The sequence below is a fragment of the Gossypium hirsutum genome, chromosome A13 (assembly GCF_007990345.1).
Source record: "Gossypium hirsutum isolate 1008001.06 chromosome A13, Gossypium_hirsutum_v2.1, whole genome shotgun sequence".
NCBI lineage: Eukaryota > Viridiplantae > Streptophyta > Magnoliopsida > Malvales > Malvaceae > Gossypium > Gossypium hirsutum.
In genome coordinates this window covers 97,666,639-97,688,474 of record NC_053436.1, presented here as the reverse complement: position 1 = coordinate 97,688,474, position 21,836 = coordinate 97,666,639, and the positions used below count along the sequence as shown (strand labels likewise).

The 21,836-nt window shown below is 32.6% G+C and overlaps 1 protein-coding gene across 1 annotated transcript; it reads left to right on the top strand.

Moving 5' to 3' along the window:
- The first annotated feature begins 10,629 nt into the window (after positions 1 to 10,629).
- Positions 10,630 to 13,413, top strand: LOC107895234 (ubiquitin-conjugating enzyme E2 36). The gene is made up of 8 exons (XM_016820510.2): positions 10,630 to 10,840; positions 11,138 to 11,165; positions 11,318 to 11,404; positions 11,835 to 11,893; positions 12,554 to 12,595; positions 12,684 to 12,757; positions 12,896 to 12,993; positions 13,112 to 13,413. The coding sequence occupies exons 1-8, from the start codon at positions 10,805 to 10,807 to the stop codon at positions 13,147 to 13,149; spliced, it is 462 nt and encodes a 153-aa protein (XP_016675999.1). The 5' UTR covers positions 10,630 to 10,804; the 3' UTR covers positions 13,150 to 13,413.
- The last annotated feature ends 8,423 nt before the right edge of the window (positions 13,414 to 21,836 follow it).

Genomic DNA, 21,836 nt, shown 5'->3' with positions numbered 1-21,836 from the left:
ACGGATTATTCACTCGAGAGATTAACTGAGTTGTATATCTCTAAGATTGTTTGATTGCATGATGTGCCAGTATCCATTGTTTCTGATCGTGATCTGAGATTTACTTCCAGATTTTGGGGTAAACTACACTAACCTCTAGGTACGAAATTAAATTTTAGTACCACATTTCATCTCAAGTTAGATGGTCAGTCTAAATGAGTAATTCAGATTCTCGAAGATATGTTGAGATATTGTGCTATCGAGTTTGAAGGCAGCTAGGAGAAATTTCTACCGTTAGTTGAATTTGCTTATAATAACATCTATTAAATGAGTATCTGTAATACCCCTACCCGTATTCATTGTCGGAATAGGGTACGAGGCATTACCGGAGTTTACGAATTAAATTTTTTTTATATTCAATATAGCCCTTTTATAAATATCTAACCTTCCCTGTAATATTAAATCGAGACCAATCCACATCAACCAAATCAATTCAACATATTTTCATGATAGATTCATGCATTTATATAAGATAACGTCATCACATATCTATAACCAGGTTTGTTAACCATACTAATGGCTAACTTTACATTCATTTCACGTTAACATTTACTTTGTTAGCTTATACATGCCATTGATTTCCAAAATAAAGTTTCTTTATATACCGAAATCCTGAGGTTGACAGTGTGATGTGTCTCCGACCAAATCCGACCTCTGAGCTCTTAACACTATAAAACAGGGAAAAAGGAAACGGGGTAAGCACTTTGTGCTTAGTAAGCTCATGTAACAAGAATTATACTTACCTAATATTTTCAATACAATACAATAAACATCCATATATCCATTCAATGCATTATTACCCTAATATGCACAAACTCAACATTCAAGTTAGTACAATAATTTCCATGTACCAATAATATATACCATGATTGATGAGCTCATCAATATCATAATTTCCATTTCCTTGTTATTTTTCCATATTTATCCCGTTGAATTTATCAAAATTTCGATGGATTTTCAGATGTACACTTTTAGTGTACAATTCTGGGTCCGTCAATTCATATTCATGTGCGCATATATCCATTTCAGAGAGCACACTCCCGCGAACCTCAACCTTGCAGCGGGATTACCAGTCCAGGCTAAATCCCCTTCAATATAAATTCATAGAGTATTGTCGGGATTACCAGTCCAGGCTAAATCCCCTGCAACGACAATTACTCTAATGAGCTTGGATCTGAATTACTAGTCCAGGCTAAATTCAGACCCTAATTCGGATTACCCGTCCGGGCTAAATCCATTTTACACATATTCTTCGGGAGGGCTATATCAGGATAGGATCACCCGTCCGGGCTAGATCCTTTTTACCGTCAATTCCTTTTCAGAGATCCATCGAATTTTCCTTTCATTCAAACGGGATTTCTTCCCATTTTATCAAATATATCAATGTTTCATAAATTTCCATATAATGAACATTCAAATCATATTCACATCAATAACATACAATCTCAAGCATTTAAGAATATAATTCAAGTTACACGAACTTACCTTGATACTTGTTTGTGAACAATAAAAATCTACTAATCCCGAACTTTTTCCTTTCCTCGATCTAGCTTCGTATTTGAATCTTCCGGATCTAAATAAATAAATTTAATTATCAATTCAATACATTTCATGTTCATATGCATCATTCTCTATAATTCAACTATTATTTATAGTTCATTCAAAGCTGTCTACTTGAGTCATAGTCACTATATTATTTATAACTTTAACTACGGAACTCCAAATTAAGATCCGTTAATTTTCCCTGAAACTAGACTCATATATATTTTTACCATAAAATTTTCAGAATTTTTAGTTTAGCCAATAAGTACAGTTTATTCTTTAAAGTCACCCCTGTTCTGCTGTCGACAGTTCTGACCCTTCTTCACTAAAAATCAATTATCTCTTCATACAGAATTCAAATGATGTTCTCGTTTGTTTCTATTAAAAGACATATAAATTTAAGCCCATAATTGTTTTTATTAAATTTTTTATGATTTTTCAAAGTCAGAACAGGGGAACCCGAATTCATTCTGACCTTATCTCACAAAATTCATTATATCTCAAAATTTACAAATCCATTGCTTACACTATTTCTTCTATGAGAAACTAGACTCAATAAGCTTTAATTCCATATTTTTTTCATCTTCTAATTCGATTTCCACAATTTATGGTGATTTTTCAAAGTTAGTCTACTGCTGCTGTCCAAACTGTTTTTGTGCAAGCTGTTTATTACCATTTTTCCCCTAAGCTTTTAATAAATGATAATTTCGTCCCTACTCAATTAGCCTCTCAATTGAGCTGATTTTTCTCAATTAACATTTTATTATATCACCTTAAACTAGTTTACAACCTTTAGGAATCAGAATTTCAGCAATAGGCTTTAATTCCAAGCATTTTCACAATTAGGTCCTAAAAATCAATTTCTATTGAAATTACCTAATAAAATCATCTCATAAACAAATTAAAGCTTTAATTTCATTCTATTTCATCATAAACTTACAGCACTCAACCATGGTGACTTTCAATTTCATCCATGAAATCAAAAACTAATGAATTTAATAGTAGGACCTAGTTGTAAAAGTCTTAGAAACACAAAAATTACAAGAAAAAGGCAAGGATTAACTAACTTGGTGCAAAAATTATGAAATATCAGCTTAGATAACCCTCATATGGCGTTTTTAGCTGCTGGAATTGAAGAGAAATGAAGAGAAATCTAGATATTTCCTATTTAGTCCTAGTTTTATTTAGTTAATTTTGTAATATTCCAATTTTACCCTTAATATATCAAATTTTCTGCTGATTTCATACCCTTGCCGTCCAGCCCAAATAAATTTTGGGTCTAATTGCCTTTTAAATCCTTTCTCATTAGACACTTAAGCTATTTAATCATTCTAGCAACTTTTACACCTATTACAATTTAGTCCTTTTCATTTAATTGACTACCCAAACATTAAAATTTCCCAACGAAATTTTAATACCACATTAATAACATTTCATAAATATTTATAAAATTATTTTTGACTCGGTTTTATGAGATAGAGGTCTCGATACCTTGTTTTTACCCAATTTCTTCAATAATTTCTTTTTCTATCTAATCACTAAATTGGTAAAATTTTTCTATCAATATTTTCATACGATTTTCCTATCATATCAATTTTCAAGCAAAAATATTGAAATAAATTTCTCTTTAAATCGGATCTATGGTTACGAAACCATTGTTCTGATAACCTTGAATTTAGGCCATTACAGTATCAAAAAGGCTCAGTACGAGGCTTTGTATGGACAAAAATGTAGAGCTCTATTGTATTGGTCCGAGTTGAGTGAAAAAAAAGGTTTTGGTATTGATTTGATCCGTGAAACTGAAGATAAAATTAGAGTTATTTGTGATTGTTTGAAAGTTGCCTTTGATCGATAAAAATCATATGCTGATCTGAAACAAAAGGATATCAAATTTCAAGTCTAGGATAAAGTATTTTTAAAGGTCTCACCTTGGAGAAAGGTGTTATAATTTAGCAAAAAAAAAAGGAATCTTAGCTTGAGGTTCATTGGGCCGTATGAAATTGTTAAGAGAATCGTGTCTATAGCATACTATTTGATTTTACCACCAGAGTTAGAAAAGTTTCATAATATTTTCCACTTATAGTTTCATAACATTTTCCACTTATCAATGTTGCGTCATTATCGATCAGATCCGTCACATGTGTTATCCATTGATGAAATTGAGTTATAGCCGGATTCGTCGTATAGTGAAGAGCCAATGAAAATTATGGCTCAGGAAGTGAAAAAACTTCATAACAAAAGAGTTCTGTTATTGAAAATCTTGTGGCACCGTCACGGTATTGAAGAAGCAACGTGGGAAATTAAGGAATCTATGAAATCACTATACCCTAATCTGTTTGCTGGTAAGAATTTTGAGGAGAAAATTTTCTTTAGGGGGAGAGTTGTAATAGCTCGTTTTTCAATGGTGTTGAAAATAGTGGTTTTGGGACCCCAATTCCTATGCATGGGTTAGAAAATATTATTTATTTAGTATCTATGAAGTTATATGAGTGTTGTATTAAAATTTGGTCTGATAATTTTGACCTTTAGTTAATTAATTAAGAAAAAAAACTAAATCGTAAAAGATATAAAACTTGATCTTTCTTGAATTCCATTAACTAAAAAGCATGATTAAGGATTGTTAAGGAATTTAAATGGTAAATATACCATTTCGAATAGCGTTGAATGATTGGTGGCTTAGATTTAGTGGAAATGTTTTGTTTATTTTATATTATTTAGTTAATTTTGTAATAAAATATAATTAACGAAAGGAAAAGAAAGGAAAAAAAATGTATTTGGTCATCTTCAACCTTAAGAATTGATTCTAAAGGGAAGAACAAGACCTAACCTTCGTCTAGCTTCAAACTCTAATTGGTAAGCCATTTTTGATTGGTTTCTTGTAATTTTTATGTTTTTAGAATCTCGGGAGCTTGATTTAGCTAACCCATGGACTATCGCACGAAACTGTTAAAGGTTTTTAAACTTTCCATTGATGTTTTTTTAAGCTTTTATGGTTCTTTGGTTAGTTTTGAACCTTAGATATGTTAATGGACTAGTTTGTAAAGTAAAAATTGTTAGTTTTGAACTTAGAGACTAAAGTGTAATAAGTCCAAAATGTGTATGAAAATTCAAAATTTTTTTGTTTTAGTTGACTGTTGGAGGACTAAATTGAGATTGATTTCGAAATCGAAACTCAAATGTGAGATTTATAATAGTTTCAGTTTTAGGGACTAAATTGTGGTAGATATAAAAGTTGAGGAATTTTAGTATAAATTAATTGGGATAGAACATGATATTTATATGTTGTGTTATGTTGTTTGGATTGGTTAATTAAATCAAATTATACTTTAGATCAAGAATCTCAACGATCAAACGATGTACGAGGAAAAGGAAAAATTACCAATTAATCCCTGATTGTTTAATCGTTACCATTTCGACAAGTAGGTTCATACACTATGAAGTTACTTATTTATGTTTACTTGTTATACTAAGATTGTCGATAATTATTATTGTTGGATTGGATTTATAATTTATCTCAAGTATATCTTGATGCAATTAATAAATGCTGGTATACAGGCTTGTGTTATTGCCCAGGTTCCCAACTCCTGCATATACGAAATATTAAGCCCTGGCCAAGTGATTTTTCATGTAGGTTGACCCTATTGGGTAACCAGGCACTACTATTTTCATTTGTATACTGAAGTATTTTTATGAAATTTCATCGGAAAAGTCGACTATTAAAGTCTTGGAAACTTATCTGTAAAGCTGGCTATAAAACTCCTGTGATTTGGTTTTAGGTTTATAGTTGGTTTATTTGGTAATGAAAATACTTATGAATGTTCATATGATTGAACTCAAGCATGTTGTCTATATTAATGATGTGGATTAGATTTTTTTATAGGTTTAATTGTATCTCAAATTGAATTAAATATATGATAGGACTTTGAGGTAAGTGAAGCTTAAATTGTATGAGTTTACTAAGTATTTGATATATGGTAATGAGGTGAATTTGGTCAAGTTTTGGTTAGCTTATTATGCGTTTAGGTAAGTATATGTTATGGTAATTGTTGGTGTTTGAATGACTGACATGAATGGTTTATGTTTCACATTGAATTGTGGTGCCATATGTGGCATATTGGTTAGGCACATAGGTTGTATTTGAATTAGTATATTTTGGCATGTTTAAATGTGTTTTTAATAGGTAAAAATGGTTGGAAATGGTTTGGCTTGGATCCTAAGGAATGATTGAGAAAATGGCTTGTTTTCGAAGTTATTTTAGGTGCACATAATCACTTCACACAACCATGTGGCTTATTTGATTTTTGGTGCAGGATTATCCACGTGGTTTCAGAAAGCTACATGGCCTGGAGATACAACAATGTGACCCTGAGTTACACGGGCAAGAATTATTACATGGTTTGGCCACACGGCCATGTTCTTGAGCCATACGGGCTGAGCCTTGTTACATGGCCGTGCGACCTCTGTTTACACATTTTACTCAAATTTTTGTAGAAGTTTCAATTTAACCCAAATTTGATCTTGGTTTGCTTTATATGTTCCGTAAGCTCGATTTAGGTCCCAAATTGATTGATTAGCATGGAAATAATTGATAACGAATCATTTGGTTGTTATTAAATGCTTTTATGAAAGTTGTTCAAAATTTATTATTGTAACACCTTATAGCTTAGGTCGGGCGACTGGACCGGGTATAGGGTGTTACAGTTTTACTTTTACTTTCAATTGTAACTTTTATTTTGTTCTTTGCGTGAATTGGATTGTAGATCTGTTAAACTCGTCACAGATTACTGTTCGCGTCGTATTATTTATTTATATCAGGATTTTTCTCATCTTTACTTTTGATTTTTTTGTCAATGTTTATCTTTCAAATCAATTGTATTGCATGTGTTAGATCCATAGGGAACTAATTCGGTAAGGGAGATTAACGAGTGGACGTGGGATTAATTAACACCTATGTAGGGTTTCTTAATAGATCAATTGATTGGGAAAAGAAGAACCTAAAACCTAGGCTTGATGACCCTAGGAAGTCATGTAGGTAGGAATGAACCTAAAATCGGTATTTCCTGCTGTGAAAACCTTACCCCAATCTGGTCTGACTTGTGACATCAAAAGATAAGTAGTTATTGCTAACTAATTAGGTTAGTGGAAGGCCAATATGCTTTGCTAGGTTAATGACTAGTTGATTGAATAGGACCCGAAGTAGAAGTTAATTGTGAACACTGAAGTGAGCTAGTCTTCTGTCGCTTAATCTGATAAATTCTACAATCTCTTTTTGCAATTGTTTTCATTACTTTTATAAAATATCTTTTATCATCACCTTAGGAATAATCGTAATATAATTTAATTAAAGTACTAATTTAGACTCGTTAGCGTAGAAGTTAATATTAGTTTAGTCTAGCCTCCCTTGGGTACAATATTCAGAGTACTTCTAGTACTTCGTTGTACAAATCTATATTATAACCTGACCCATATACTTGTGGACATCGCCTAATTCCTTATCTTTTGTAAAAATATTCTAATTTCTGACATTGGTACGTCGGGAGGCGGCCACCTCTTGACTATTTTGTGTCATTATTAGCTAAATAAAATCACAAAACATATAATACCATCAAATACGATTCAAATTGCAATCTATTACAATATCAAACATATTTTACAATTTATTCAATTTAGTCCCTAAACCTGGGATAAACATAACTTTCAATTTAAAGCTTCAGATTGAAATCCGATTTCACATATATTTATTAGGGACCTCCTACTTGCTATTCTTACCAACATTTCCCAACATTTTCTCATTTTATTCAATGTGGTCCCTAATGTACGAAATCAATAATTTAGCTTTACAATTTAGCCATTTTCTTAAACTAAGCTTAATTTCTAACAATTTCACACCAATTTAATCTAATTTTCAACAATGATAACTTTAAAAAACTTTAATAAATTTACAAATCAGTACATGGACTAGCTAAATCAACCTCTCATGATTCAATTGCCATAAAACTAAAAGAAAAATGGCTAGGGACTTACTTGAATTAAAGATAGAATAGCTTGAAACCTAAAAATGTCATCTTCTTTTGCTGTTGATTTGTTTTGGTGAGTTGGATAATATGATATACCATCTCTCCATCTACCAATTTCACTTTTATACTAAGACTAGTTTGTTAATTAACCTTAATTTACTTATTTAACTGTGTTTTGGTAACTTGGAGAAGATGATATACCATTTTTCCATCCACAAATTTCACTTTTATACTAAGATTAGTTTGTTAATTAACCTTAATTTACTTATTTAACTATGTTTTAATTAAATTAATATTTAATTACTTAAATTAATCCACACACATCATTACCACCCACCATCTCTTATTTATGCATGGTTTAATTTCTATTTTAGACCTTAGTTAATTGCAATTTAAATCCCCAAGCCACCCCTAATTAAAATCTATAGCGATTGGACTTTACAATTTAGTCCTTAGGTCTTAATTAATCACAATTTTGGCTACATTAACTAACCAAAATTTAATTCATCAATTTATTAACTTCGTAAATATCTTTATTTAATATTTACAAACTCGATTTACAGAAATGAGTTCCAAAAATCAAAATTTCTAATACTATTAGAAACTAGGTTGTTACATGGTATGTTGGATATACAACTTATGTATGACATATCTTTGCATACAATAGTGGAATTCGTAGTCCAATAAAAGGTAAAAGGTATCCTCTCACTAGCATTTATTGGTTGATGAAAAAAAAGTGGCCACAGGTAATTTGTAAAGGACAAATGATTTTATTATTATATGTTAATAATAGACTTTTTAATGAAGGAAGATTCAATGTTTACCATGATATAAAATAGGATCATATTGAGTGAACAAATTCAACTCAAAGAGATAAAGGGTATTCTACGAAGGAAACACACTAATAGTAATGTCAATGAACAAGCAAAATTATAAGTTGCTTTTGTAATGGTATATAATGAGGGATAGTTCAATTAGATACTTTTAGTGAACTGACTCCATGACTAAATAATTTTGTAATTAATAGACAAAAATTTAGAACTTAATTACAAATTATTTGAGTCCTAATTATACATGCTCGATTGGTCCCGCTACTAGCTCAAACACAACCCTTTATGGATTGCATTTAGAATCGATACATTGAATGAATGAAAATGACAAAAAAAAGAAATAGATTGCATGTATTACTATCCGCAATAATTGCAGTTTCTCACAAAGAGCAAGAGATGGTTTAGTGATTAATTTAATTAAATAATTGAAGTTTAAAGTGAAAATTAAATTAAGTTACTCATTGCAATTTTAGAAAATGAGACAACTAAATTTATTTACTTATGGATTCTAGTATGTTAAAGTCGTTATAATTTTAACGAAATTAGAATTGAATTGAGAAAATAATTTAATTGATAGAATTAATTAAATAAATGATATTTTGAGAATAGAAAACTAATTATTAGGTTGAATAAATTATGTGAATTGGTTTAAAGACAGAAAAACACATATAATTATACCAAATACAAGAATGACCCAATAAACCCACTTGTATTAGGTGGGAGGCAGACAAGATACTCCCAGTATATGTATCATCCACCGTAAGTAGTCTCGTATGGACTCAGTGTTTTCTTTTAAAATATTATTATTTGATTTTTTTTGTTCAAGTAGAATTACTTTGAATTTTTCTTATAAATAGGAACTACGAGTTAAGTAAAAAATAAACACCATACTCATTATTGAAGGTAGTTACTCTACAAAAAATCAGAGGATTAAGAATAACATAGAATCCTGCTAAGGAAAAAACATAATAAATATGAACTATGAGCTAAGTAAAAAATAGACACTATACACATTATTAAGCATAGTTACTCTTAAGAATACTGGAGAATCTTGCTAAGCAAAAAACACAAGTAGTAATTTGGTAAAATTTATTACCATAAATAATACAAAGGGTGAGGATTAAAATATTAAGAACTAATAACAAAATTTAACTTAATTTTTTTTGATACGTTGCTTAGAATTAGCAAGTAATCCTTTTCAACCTTTACGTAAAAGAATAAATATATTTTAATACGCTCAAAATTATATCTTTCTATATTGAAAATGATACCAAAAACAATCAAACTAAGATTTAATCCTTAAATCTAATTATTAAATAAATGATTTTATCATGCGGAATAATATTGTGGTGAGACTGTTTACCGTCAAATAACGTAGGCCGAGAGAAGGAGGGCGTGCTGCTTTAGGCTACTATTTTTGGATGGGCTTTTTCATTCTTGCCAGAAACCGAATGGCTTCTGGACTTTCACTTTCATTAATGTTTTGTTTTGAGGGATTTCAACCATGGATTTGGAAGACGCAAAAGGGGATTATTGCCTACCCTTATTATTCTTTTTAGCTGGTTTGGAATAATAAAAAAAAAACACATAGATTTTTTAATAAAAAAGAAAATGGAGTTTAATTACTTTGTTCCATTTGTTAAAATTAGTATTTTTATTTTTATTTTTTTGAATAATTTAATTTTTTCGAGTGAAACAAACTTATGGACTAATTTTAATAAATGAAAAACATAAAAAGAACTAAGTTAAAAGAAATGAAAGAAGGGAGAAAAACATAGGGAGAAACAAAAAGGAGTGAAAAAAAAAGTTAAAAGAATATAAAAAAATTAAATTACTCATACTGAAAAAAATATACAGACTAATAGTAGAATTTAACTTAAAATAAATAATGATTTAACTTACCACATCAGCTTATCGTTATAATGTTAACGTTAATGAACGATTTAGTGACTAAAATATTATAACATGATAACGATTAAAACGTAATATTTTAAACATAAATAAATAAAATAAAACCTAAAAAAATAACTATTTTAATAAATTACCTTAAAAATAATTGTACACAATTTAAATCCCAAATATAAATTTTTTTACCACTAGAAATAACTAACAACTAGTTTTTAATTACTAAATTAAAGTTAAAAGGGTATTTGATCCCAATAATTTATAAATATTTTTATTTATACATGGAATAAAAAAAAAGAAAAGTAAAGAACAAAGTCAAAATCATTGCATTTTGGAAAAAAAAAAAATAGAGAGCGAGTTAAAGAGACCGAGGGATCTCTTTGTCTACTCAGATTTTCTCTTTCCATCTCTCAATTCTCAAAACCCTAATTTCTCTGCTTTCCCTTTTGCTTAATCAATCGATCCTTGTCAATGGCCAACAGTAATCTCCCTCGAAGAATCATCAAGGTTCCTCTTTCGATCTCCGTTTGGTCCTTTTCGATTTCTCCTAGTTGTTTGTTTCCCGAGAAACCTCAAGAAAATCTTGTTTCTTTTACTTTTTTTTTCATCTTCTGTTGTACTTTTGGGTTTTAGAGTTTAGTCTTATAGCTGAATTGTTTAAATTTTGATGAACCAAAAGCCTTTGCTATTTACTTTTGGATCGTCTTTTTTGATTGGCGAAAGCTTTTTTCTGCCTCCATTTTTTGTGTGAATTTTTAAAAAAATTCTTGGTTATTTCTGTTTATTTTTCTTTGATCTAAACAGGAAACTCAGCGTCTCCTCAGTGAACCTGGTAATTACTTTGCTTTTCCTTTTTCCCATTTTATGTACTTTTGAGAATTTTTTGTTGAATTTTGTTTGGTGTCAGTGTTTTTGTTTACTAATTTAAATGTTATGAGCTGAAAATTTTTTTCCCCCTTGTTGAATGGGTATTTTCGGATACAGCACCTGGAATTAGTGCTTCACCATCAGAGGATAACATGCGATATTTCAATGTGATGATCCTTGGTCCAACACAGTCACCATATGAAGGTAGCTGTTATTTTCTTCTAATAGTTGTGAGTAGTATTTCAATGTGTTGAAAATGAATTGTGTACCAGTTGAGTCTTGGCTTATTTAAGTCATAAAGAGCTTAAAATTGCTGATTTTCAGTCAATAAGAGGATTTCAATATGTAAGGAAACTTCTAGAGAAAATAATGCTTGTGCTGTGTTTATTTTACTTCATTTCCCCCCTGGTTTTTCAGCTTGGAAGAGAGAAAAATGAAGCCTTGTTTAAATCTTTTTGTCTTAAAATTTAAGTCCAATTAGCTTTCTTCTTAGGCTTTTGTAGTGCTTGATCTGGTTATGGAGTATTGTTTTTGTTAATATCTCATTGCCCTTTTTAGTTTTTCTTTTCATTTGTAATTATTTTTGTACTTTTGCATCTTATATGATGCATTATCATTTCAAATATTTATTCAGGTGGGGTTTTCAAGTTGGAACTATTTTTGCCTGAAGAATATCCCATGGCTGCTCCCAAGGTAAGCAACTTCGAGTCATTTTTAGTTACTAGCATGACCTTCCTGTTACTCTACGGCATATGATAATAGCTCAAAGGTAAACAATGTTTGAGGCCTGATAATTGTAATTTGAAGTTGGTTCATGATTATAGTTTTGGAGATTTCAGTTTCAGCAGAATTTGTTGTCTTTTTTATTGGGTATGGTAGAATTAAATGTCTATCATGCATTATTGTCGTTTCACTTTGATGAACTCTTGATCTTATATGATTACTTTCTTTGATGACATAATTTAAAGGAAAATGTTGGAATTCAATGTTTGACAGTATGTCATATGCACTGGCTTTAAAAGTGTCCTTATTCTGACATCACTGCAACAGCCTATACTACCTAAGTAGCTGGCTCTTTGCTTTGGACGTTGCACTTGCTTTTATTTAGGAAGAATGTTTGCATCTGATTTGTTGTGCAGAGCAAACTCTCGGTGGTAATGATCTAATTTGTGCTTGCACTCTGTACTGGGTTGTATATAGCTGATGCAATGGCATTCGAAACTTCAATAGTTGGCATTTCAGCATCAATTTATTGTTCTCCTCTATTCTCTCAGAACAGTTTAATCAACTGTTAATGTTGCCTCCATGGTTTATTTTATTTTTTCATCCACCTTAACCAATTTGGTGTAACAGGTTCGATTTCTTACAAAGATATATCATCCTAACATTGACAAGGTTGGCAACTGTTCTTTCTTTTCTCCTTATTTTATGGTGTCAAAATCTGTATTTTTCTTGGCTCTTTAGGGTTTGAATTTTCTTTCAGCTTGGAAGAATATGCCTTGATATTCTCAAAGACAAATGGAGTCCAGCTCTCCAGATACGAACTGTACTTTTAAGGTATTGTAAGATATTATGAGATACAAATTCATTTGCTGGAAATCAATATTGTTAAATTTGGGGAGTGTGTGTTACTATCTTTAGTTATGGTAGCACTTGATTTTAAAGTTAATACTGACATTAATATGTTTATTTCAGTATTCAAGCACTTTTGAGTGCTCCAAATCCCGATGATCCACTCTCTGAAAACATTGCTAAGCACTGGAAAACAAATGAGGCTGAAGCCGTCGAGACAGGTAAAATCTGTGATTGCTTATATTAAATCTTTGGAATTTGGTTACTTCACTATTGGAAAGATGATATGCTCCCATTCTTATAATTGACTCTTCTCGATATCCCTTATGCTTATTGCAGCAAAGGAATGGACCCGTTTGTATGCAAGCGGTGCATGAAGACTGTTTGGTATCATTTGCCCTCTTAAAATAACATGTTATGCAGTGTAAGCTATTCCATGTCAATTACATATGGAAATTTGGAAAATTTGATGTTTGAAAAGAGTCTGATATTCACAAAAAGCTTCCAGTTGCGACCTGTTTATCGTTTTCTGGTTGGAAGCAGTCACTGAAGTTGTATGATAAAAATACAATGTTGTCTAAAACTCTCAAATGCTGAACTAAGAGATTATTCTCAAATGCAGCTATTTCATGTTCTGTTTATTTATGATATTAAAGTTTGATGCATACATACATGAAATATTCTCTTAAAAAACAACACTTTGGTCTCATTACAATCTTTTAACTCAATACTAGTACGAGTCTTAGGCATTGCGATTATTTGTTTGTGTTAATTTATTAGTATAAAGTTAAAGGTCAAAATATACTCTTAAGGTCTAAGCTTACTTTTATTTTCAGAAATTTACTCTACTTTTTTGGATAAAATTTTAGGTTCAATTTTTATCTCAAGCACTTGGTAGTTAAGTACCAATAAAAATAATATTGAAAACATTTGAATAGATTTTTTAAAAACATTCATTTCAATTTAACATGATAAAATAAATTTTTTAGAATAGTGTTCCTAATAAAAATTGATGTCAAAATGTTTTAATTAAATATTAAATATTTAAATTAATTAGCTTAGTATAAGGGCTGAAGCTAAAGTTTGATCCTTGTCAAGCAAACCTAAAAAAGAAATAAAAAACTACATATTTGTCACTAAAACCTGCATTCAAATTTTATATATATTCATATAATGTTTTATTTAAAATATTAATAATATTAATTATTTGGATTAATTAATAACATTATAAAATTAAAGGACTAATTTATATTGGGAATTGAAGTTGTCGAAACTATTTTTTTGAAAATGGGGTCGACTTTGGTTTTAAAGGCAAAAACGAAAACAGGAGTCACCACCAATTTTTTTTATTTAGGTGTGATCGGATCACCTAGAAATTTGGTCATTTTAATAAAATACTTTGATTTACTAAAACAACGATTTTAGTCTACGAAACTTGAGAAAACGGGTTCGAGAGTTGGTTACGTACGAGGAAGTGTTAGCACCCTTGTAACGCCCAAAATTTGTACGTAATTGATTAATTAATGTCTTGATGTCGAAAGTTGAAAGGGTTTTAAAATAAATTTTAAAATATGATCCCTTTTTATGAATGTTTGGATAACTCGAGGTGGATATTAAGATTCTCTTGTTCTGAAGAAATAAAATATCACATCCAGCACGTAGGACATGACATTTCAAACCTTCGATATCAAAATCATCTCATCACTTCCAAATTTATGCATTTAAATTTTAAGAAGGATATTCGGTCGTTCGGTCAAACGATAAATCGAAACCCAGTACGTAGGGCACAATTTCTCAAAATTTCTAAACACGAAGCATTGCCTTGTTTTTTTTTAAAAGTCTTGAATAAAAATGCAATAATATGAAACGAATAAGATTATCTTGTTTTGAAGAAATAAAATATCACATCCTGCACGTAGGACACGATATTTCAAATATTTGCTACCAAAATTATCTCATGATTTCCAAAACTTATGCGTTGAAGTTTTAAGAAGGATATTCGGTCGTTCGGTCAAACGATAAATCGAAACCCAGCATATAGGGCACGATTTTCTCGATATTTCCGAACACGAAATATCGCCCTTTTTTTTAGGTAAGTATATGGTCTTTGAAATGACTTTAATGAAATGAAAATGAATGACAACATTGGGCGTAGCATGATAATTGGCGAATGAATGTTATAATAAAGAACCACAAATACATGAAAATATGAATAAAAAAACTTTGGTACACAATGGCAATAATCATACAACACAAGTAATTTGGGTACCGACATTAATAATCAAAAAGAAATAAAATGAATGATAAAGCAATTTAAAACAAGACAATTCTAAATAGATAATAGGTATGGAAAACAAGTTTAGAATAGACACTATAAAAACGATTTAAAGTAAATGGTGTAAAACAATTAGAAATCATTAATATTCAAGATAATAAAATAATATATGGGGCAACCTAAAATAAATAATTTATAAAATATTTGAAGATAGCATGAAGGAGTTTAACGTAAATAATATATGAAAAGTAAATTTAAAGTAAATAATATATGAAAAGTAAATTTAAAATAAATAATATGTATATATATATATATAAACAATTTAGTATAGGTAATATATGAACTCTTAGAACAAATGATGACAAAGTGGTTTATAATACCTAATAAAAGAACTTAAAATAATTAGCATGTGAAATAACATGATTAAATGACATATAGGAGACTTAAAATAAGTATCATATATATAATAGTGTAAAATAAAAGATATATATATATATAATCTCCAAATAAAAATATGTGTGATAGTTTAAAATAAACAAATATAATAATAATAATAATAATAATAATAATAATAATAATAATACTTTAAAATGTACAAAATTGATCTCAATATACATAATAATGAAGTGATTTAAAATAAATGGTAGAATTAAAACAAACTTAAAATAAATAAAACTAAAACAGTTCAAAAAAAAAAAAAACTAAATAAATAAACAAATAAATAAATTAAAAGGCTAGGACTAGGCTGAGATCAAGTTGAAATTCAAGGGAAAAAATTATAAATAACGAAAATAGGCCATCGAGGACCTAGGTGAAACACGCTGAAACACATGGAGGGCTGATTTGGAAATTATCCCCAGACTCTATGCGCTGCGTTTCAAGATGGACTAAACTGAAGCAAACACAAAATGTGTGGCGAAATTTAAAAGAAATAGAAAAAAAAACAATGAAGGCCAGATTGTAACGCCCTGAAAATGGAAGGACCAAACGCGCAATAAACCCAAATGAGTGAAACGCGCGGATCCCCCCTGGAGCGGGTCGGGTCGCACGCGGGTCTGCTCATACGGCACCGTTTCATTGTTGGTGCCTTTGGTGCAAAAAGACACCGTTTTATACTGCTATTTAAACTAAATTTTTACTCTTTTTTTTTCATTTCTTTTTTTTTTTGCAAAAACAAACAAAAAGGTTGCAGCTCCCCCCCTTTTTTCATTTGTGCGAACCTTAAAGAGACCAAACCCTAGCCGCCATGTAGCCACCGCAAACGGTGGTCGAAGGAGGGTGTTCTTCTCGTTCTTTAACCCTGTTTAGATCCATATTCAAGAATCTGACACTTTCCACCATGAAGAATCAAAAAGAAAGTCCCCACCTTTGTTGGATTCGACTTTAACGGAGAAGAACTTCGATGCTATACCAACAATTCAAGGCTCGGGTAAGTGACTTTCTTTTATCATTTCCCCCTTATTTCCTTTTGTAAACAATCCCTATAATACTAAAACAAGAGAAGACTTGCTAGAAAGAGTTGCGAAATATTAAATCGAATTAAAAGAGAATCACCTTTTTGCTTTGAATTTTTGATTAATATGTTGTAAAAAAATGGTCCCTTTTACAACGTCGATTCTGGCTTTTATAGCCTTTACAACACTGTGTATTTTGCTGTTATTATTAAAGTTTATGGCTTTTATCTATGCTTCTGCTTTCGTTCTTGTTTTCCTTCTTTGTTTCCTTTTTTACTTTCTTTTGCAGGTACACCAAGGGTCAACGGGGCTGTAGATGGCTGTTTTGGTGCAACGGGGCCGAATCTTGGGCGTCGTGCGTGCCGAGGGCGTACATGGAGGCGCGGCGCCTTAGGCTATTAGGGTTTCTGTGTTATTTTATGTTTTGGGCTGTATTTTTGTTTTTAGTTTTAGTCTTGGGCCTACAAGACTTGGTTTTATATTTGGGTTGTTTTCATTTTTGGGTTTTTGACGGGTTGGGCAAATTTAGGCCCGTACAGCTGCCCCTCTTTGCTCATTGTCGTATAACGGGAATGAAACAAAGACTATAAAAGGGCCAATTTTGCCCGGACCAGCCGAGTCTCGACTTTTCTTGACATTTCTTTTCTTCGAATATCCTTAATGTGCTCTACTGCAACTCCAGAGAGATAAGAATCGTAACTTCAACCTGCCCCACTGCAACTTCAGGGGGATAAGGTTTGTGACTTCAATCTGCTCCACTGCAACTTCAGGGAGATAAGGCTGGTGGCTTCAATCTGCTTCGCTACAACTTCAGAAAGATAAGATTCACCATGGTAGATTTGGCCCGACCTACTGTAACTTTAGAGGTATAGGATTTATAGCTTTAATTTGCTCTACTGCAACTTCAAAGAGATAAGATCTGCTATCTTCAGTCTGCTCCACTGCAACTTCAGGGAAATAAGACTTGTAAATTTCAACCTGCTCCACTGCAACTTCAAGGAGATTATGTTTGTTCTGATCTACTCTACTGTAACTTCAGAGAGATAAGATCATCTGTCTTCAGTTTGCTCTTCTGCAACTTCAAGGAGATAAGACTTATAACTTCAACCCACTCCACTGCAACTTCAGGGAGATAAGGTTTGTGATTTCACCGATGTTGCTATTCCATCTTCTAGGGACATGATCTGTGGAATCAGCTTCATGTACCTTTGCTAAATGATTAGGTTGCTATGATCGGAATGAAACAAATGCTCCTAACTGGATGTGTGTGAATGATGTTTGTATGAATGCAAAATGTCATTTTTAAATGTTTAATTTGATATTACTCGTTGTTCATCGAGGTTTTATCACTGACGTATTACTCTCCCCTTTTCTTTAGCCGGTATCTTTTGAAGAATAATCACAATTTGGGCTATTTTTTTCCCAATGTCTCCTTGAATTTGGGTAATTCAAACTAATTAGTCCCGTTTTAGGTCATTGTATCATTTAGAATCATTTTAGAGTAATATGCAGAACTCTTTTTTGAATGTCATTAGTCTATTAATCATTATTTCAATGAAAAACGCTTGGAAAAGATTATCACAATGAACAAGATGGGATTTTATTGAGAGCAATTCTCGAAATGAATCAAGTAATCAAAATAGAAAATTTTGTTGAGATACAAAATGAATAAGATGAAAATAGGTGCCCCAGATATCGCAGCATGAACTTCTCTACACAAAACTTCTTGAGGACCCTTTGAACTTGATATGTGTTTGGAAAACCAAGAGTACTTTGTTGATGCCCCAAGATGTAGCATCCCTCTTTCTTGTTAACTCAAAGAAGACAAGACTACCGTATGCCTCCATCCTCGATCAAAAATTGAATTGCCCATTCCCGGGTTTTCAACTCAAAACTTCTTTGGTCTCAAAATGCCTTTTTTATGGGTTTTTGCCTTAGCCTCTCTGTGTTTTTTTTAGGTAAAGTACCTCTTGACCGAATCCGAATTCACGGGATTAGACAGGCTTTTTCCATCCATCTCGGTCAAAATCAGAGCTCCTCCAGAGAAAGCTTTTTTCATCACATAAGGTCCCTCCCAATTAGGTGTCCATTTTCCTCTAAAGTCCTTTTGTATGGGGAGGATCTTTTTCAAGACAAGGTCTCCTTCATGGAATTCTCTAGCGCGAACCTTCTTGTTATAAGCCCGCATCATTCGCTTTTGGTACATTTGACCATGATGAATAGCTTTTAGCCTCTTTTCGTCAATTAATTTTAGCTGATCGTACCGTGATTGAATCCATTCTGCTTCATCTAACTTTAGTTCTGACAGCACTCATAGAGAAGGAATCTCAACCTCAATAGGCAGAATTGTCTCCATTCCATAAACCAGAGAGAAAGCCATTGCTCCGGTAGAGGTTCTGACTGACGTTCGGTAGGCGTAGAGGGCGAATGGTAATTTCTCATGCTAGTCTTATAAGTCTCAGTCATTTTTCCCACGATCTTCTTGATGTTTTTATTGGCCGCTTCTACCGCACCATTCATCTTTGGGTGATATCGTGACGAGTTATGGAGTTTAATCTTAAATTGGTTACAGACCTCCGCTATTATGCTGTTGTTCAAGTTTAGTGCATTGTCTGATCTGATACTTTCAGGTATCCCATATCGACATATAATCTCTTTCTTTAAGAATTTACTGACTGCCGATTCGTGACGTTGGCATAAAAAGTGGATTCTACCCACTTGGTGAAGTAATCAATGACTACAAAGATGAATTGGTGCTCGTTAGATGCTTTTGGCGAGATTAGCACGATGACATCCATGCCCCGCATAGAAAAAGGCTATGGAGAAGTCATGACATGAAGAGGTGAATGCGGTACATGAATCTTATCTCCATAGATTTGGCACTTATGGCACTTTTTTGCATAGTTGATGCAATACCCTTTCATAGTGGACCAATAATATCCGAATCTCATGATTCGTCTGACCATTGTAAAACCATTAGCGTGTGTTCCACAGACACCCTCATGGACCTCTTCTAAGATTTGCTTAGCCTCGACAGCGTCCACACATCTTAGGAGCACTTGATCCTTTATTCTTTTATATAGGATCTCTCCATCTAAGACATAGTCACTAGCCAGCCTTCTAACGTCCTTTTATCATTCTCAGTTGCCTGGTCTGGGTATTCACGATTCCTCACATATTGCAGTATATCTTGATACCAAGGGTGATCATCTTTTTCTTCTTTTTCGTCAATGTTGTAGCAATGAGCTGGAGCCTCATAGATACTTATCTGGATAGGATTTATATCCTCCTGCTTGTTTACTTTGATCATAGAAGCTAAAGTTGCCAAGGCGTCAACCATCTGGTTTTCATCTCGTGGGAGATAGCAAAAAGTGATGTCGTTAAACTCCTTAATTAACTCCAGAACCAGCTTTCGGTAATTGATTAATTTAGGGTCTCTCATCTTCCATTCACCTTTGAGCTGATAGATCACTAATGCAGAATCCCCATATACTTCTAGCACCTTGATTTTGCATTCAATAGCTGCACGGATACCCATGATGCATGCTTTATACTCCGCCATGTTATTCATGCAATCAAAATCCAATTTACTAGTAAAGGGATAATAGTTTCCATTTGGGGATACCAGAATTGCCCCGATTCTATTACCTACAGCATTTGAGGCTCCGTCAAAATTCAGTTTCCAAGGATGATCTTCTTGAGAGTCTTCTTTAGTGGTTGCAACATACATTAGATCTTTTTTTGGGAAATCAAAGCTCAAAGGTTCATAATCTTCCAGAGCTCTACTGGCCAGAAAATCTGCTATTGCACTCCCTTTTATAGCCTTCTGGTTTACGTAGACCATGTCAAACTCAGAAAGTAAAATTTGCCAACGAGCCATTCTTCCGTTCAGAGCATTTGACTCCATCATGTACTTCATAGGGTCTAGTTTTGAGATGAACCAAGTTGTGTGGTACAACATATACTGTCTCAGTCTCCGGGTTGCCAAATCAAAACACAACACAATTTATCGATCGGCGAATATCTTGTCTCACATTCGGTGAATTTTTTACTGAGATAATATATCTCTTTCTCTTTTCTTCCCGACTCATCATGTTGGCCTAACACTCATCCCATGGAGTTTTCAAAAACTGCCAAATACAATATCAGTGGCTTATCTGGGCAAGGTGGCATTAGCACTGGGGCATTGGACAGATAATGCTTGACCTTATCAAAAGTTCTTTGGCATTCCTCATCCCATGCACCTGGGTTGTGTTTTCTAAGGAGACGGAATATAGGTTCACACTTCTCCGTTAGTTGTGAAATGAACCGGGTGATGTAGTTTAGTCTTCCTAAGAAGCCTCGAACTTCTTTTTGAATGCGTGGCGGGGGTAAATCTTGTATGTCTTTGAATTTATCTGGTCTATCTCGATCCCCTTTTCACTGACTACGAATCCTAACAGCTTTCCTGACCTGGCCCCGAAGGTACATTTTGCGGGATTGAGCTTTAGTTGAAACTTTCTTAACCTTAAGAACAGTTTCTTCAAGACTTGTATGTGCTCCTTTTCTGTCCTAGATTTCACAATTATATCATCGACGTAAACTTCGATCTCATTGTGTATCATATCATGGAACAGGGTTACCATGGCTCTCTGATATGTTGCTCCTGCGTTTTTCAGTCTGAATGGCATCACCTTATAACAAAATGTTCCCCATATAGTCACGAATGTGGTCTTTTCCATATCTTCAGGATGCATTTTTATTTGGTTATATCCCGAGAAGCCATCCATAAAAGAGAAAAGTGAGTAACCTGCCGTGTTATCCACTAATGTATCAATGTGATGCAACGGGAAATTGTCTTTTAGGCTAGCTTTGTTCAGATCTCGATAGTCTGGCACATCCGTACTTTTCCATCTTTCTTAGGAATAGGGAATATATTGGCTACCCATTCTGAGTATTTAATGACTTGTAAGAAACCGGTGTCGAATTGTTTCTTGACCTCCTCCTTTATCTTCAACAAAACATCAGGTCTCATTCTTTGGAGTTTCTGTTGAACTGGCTTGCACTCTTCCTTCATAGGGAGTCGGTGTACCAGGATATCGATATTCAACCCAGGGCATGTCTTGATATGACCATGCGAAGACATCTTTGAATTCTTGTAGTAACTCAATGAGGTCTCGCCTTGTTTCCACGACGATACAAACTCCAATCTTCACCTCTTTTCCCTCTCCTAAGCTCACGATTTCCACTGACTCCTTGTAAGGTAGGATTTGTTTCTCATCTTGTTCTACAATTCTTAACAAATCTGGAGATAAGTTACAGTTTCGGTCATCTTCAAAATCCTGAGAATCCTCCG

What these genes read in the sequence shown, in the direction of transcription:
- LOC107895234 (XM_016820510.2), top strand. Translation starts at nt 10,805, where the DNA reads ATGGCCAACAGTAATCTCCCTCGAAGAATCATCAAG. An exon ending in TCCCTCGAAGAATCATCAAG is followed by an intron (nt 10,841 to 11,137) that starts GTTCCTCTTTCG and finishes TGATCTAAACAG; the next exon opens with GAAACTCAGCGTCTCCTCAG. An exon ending in AACACAGTCACCATATGAAG is followed by an intron (nt 11,405 to 11,834) that starts GTAGCTGTTATT and finishes ATATTTATTCAG; the next exon opens with GTGGGGTTTTCAAGTTGGAA.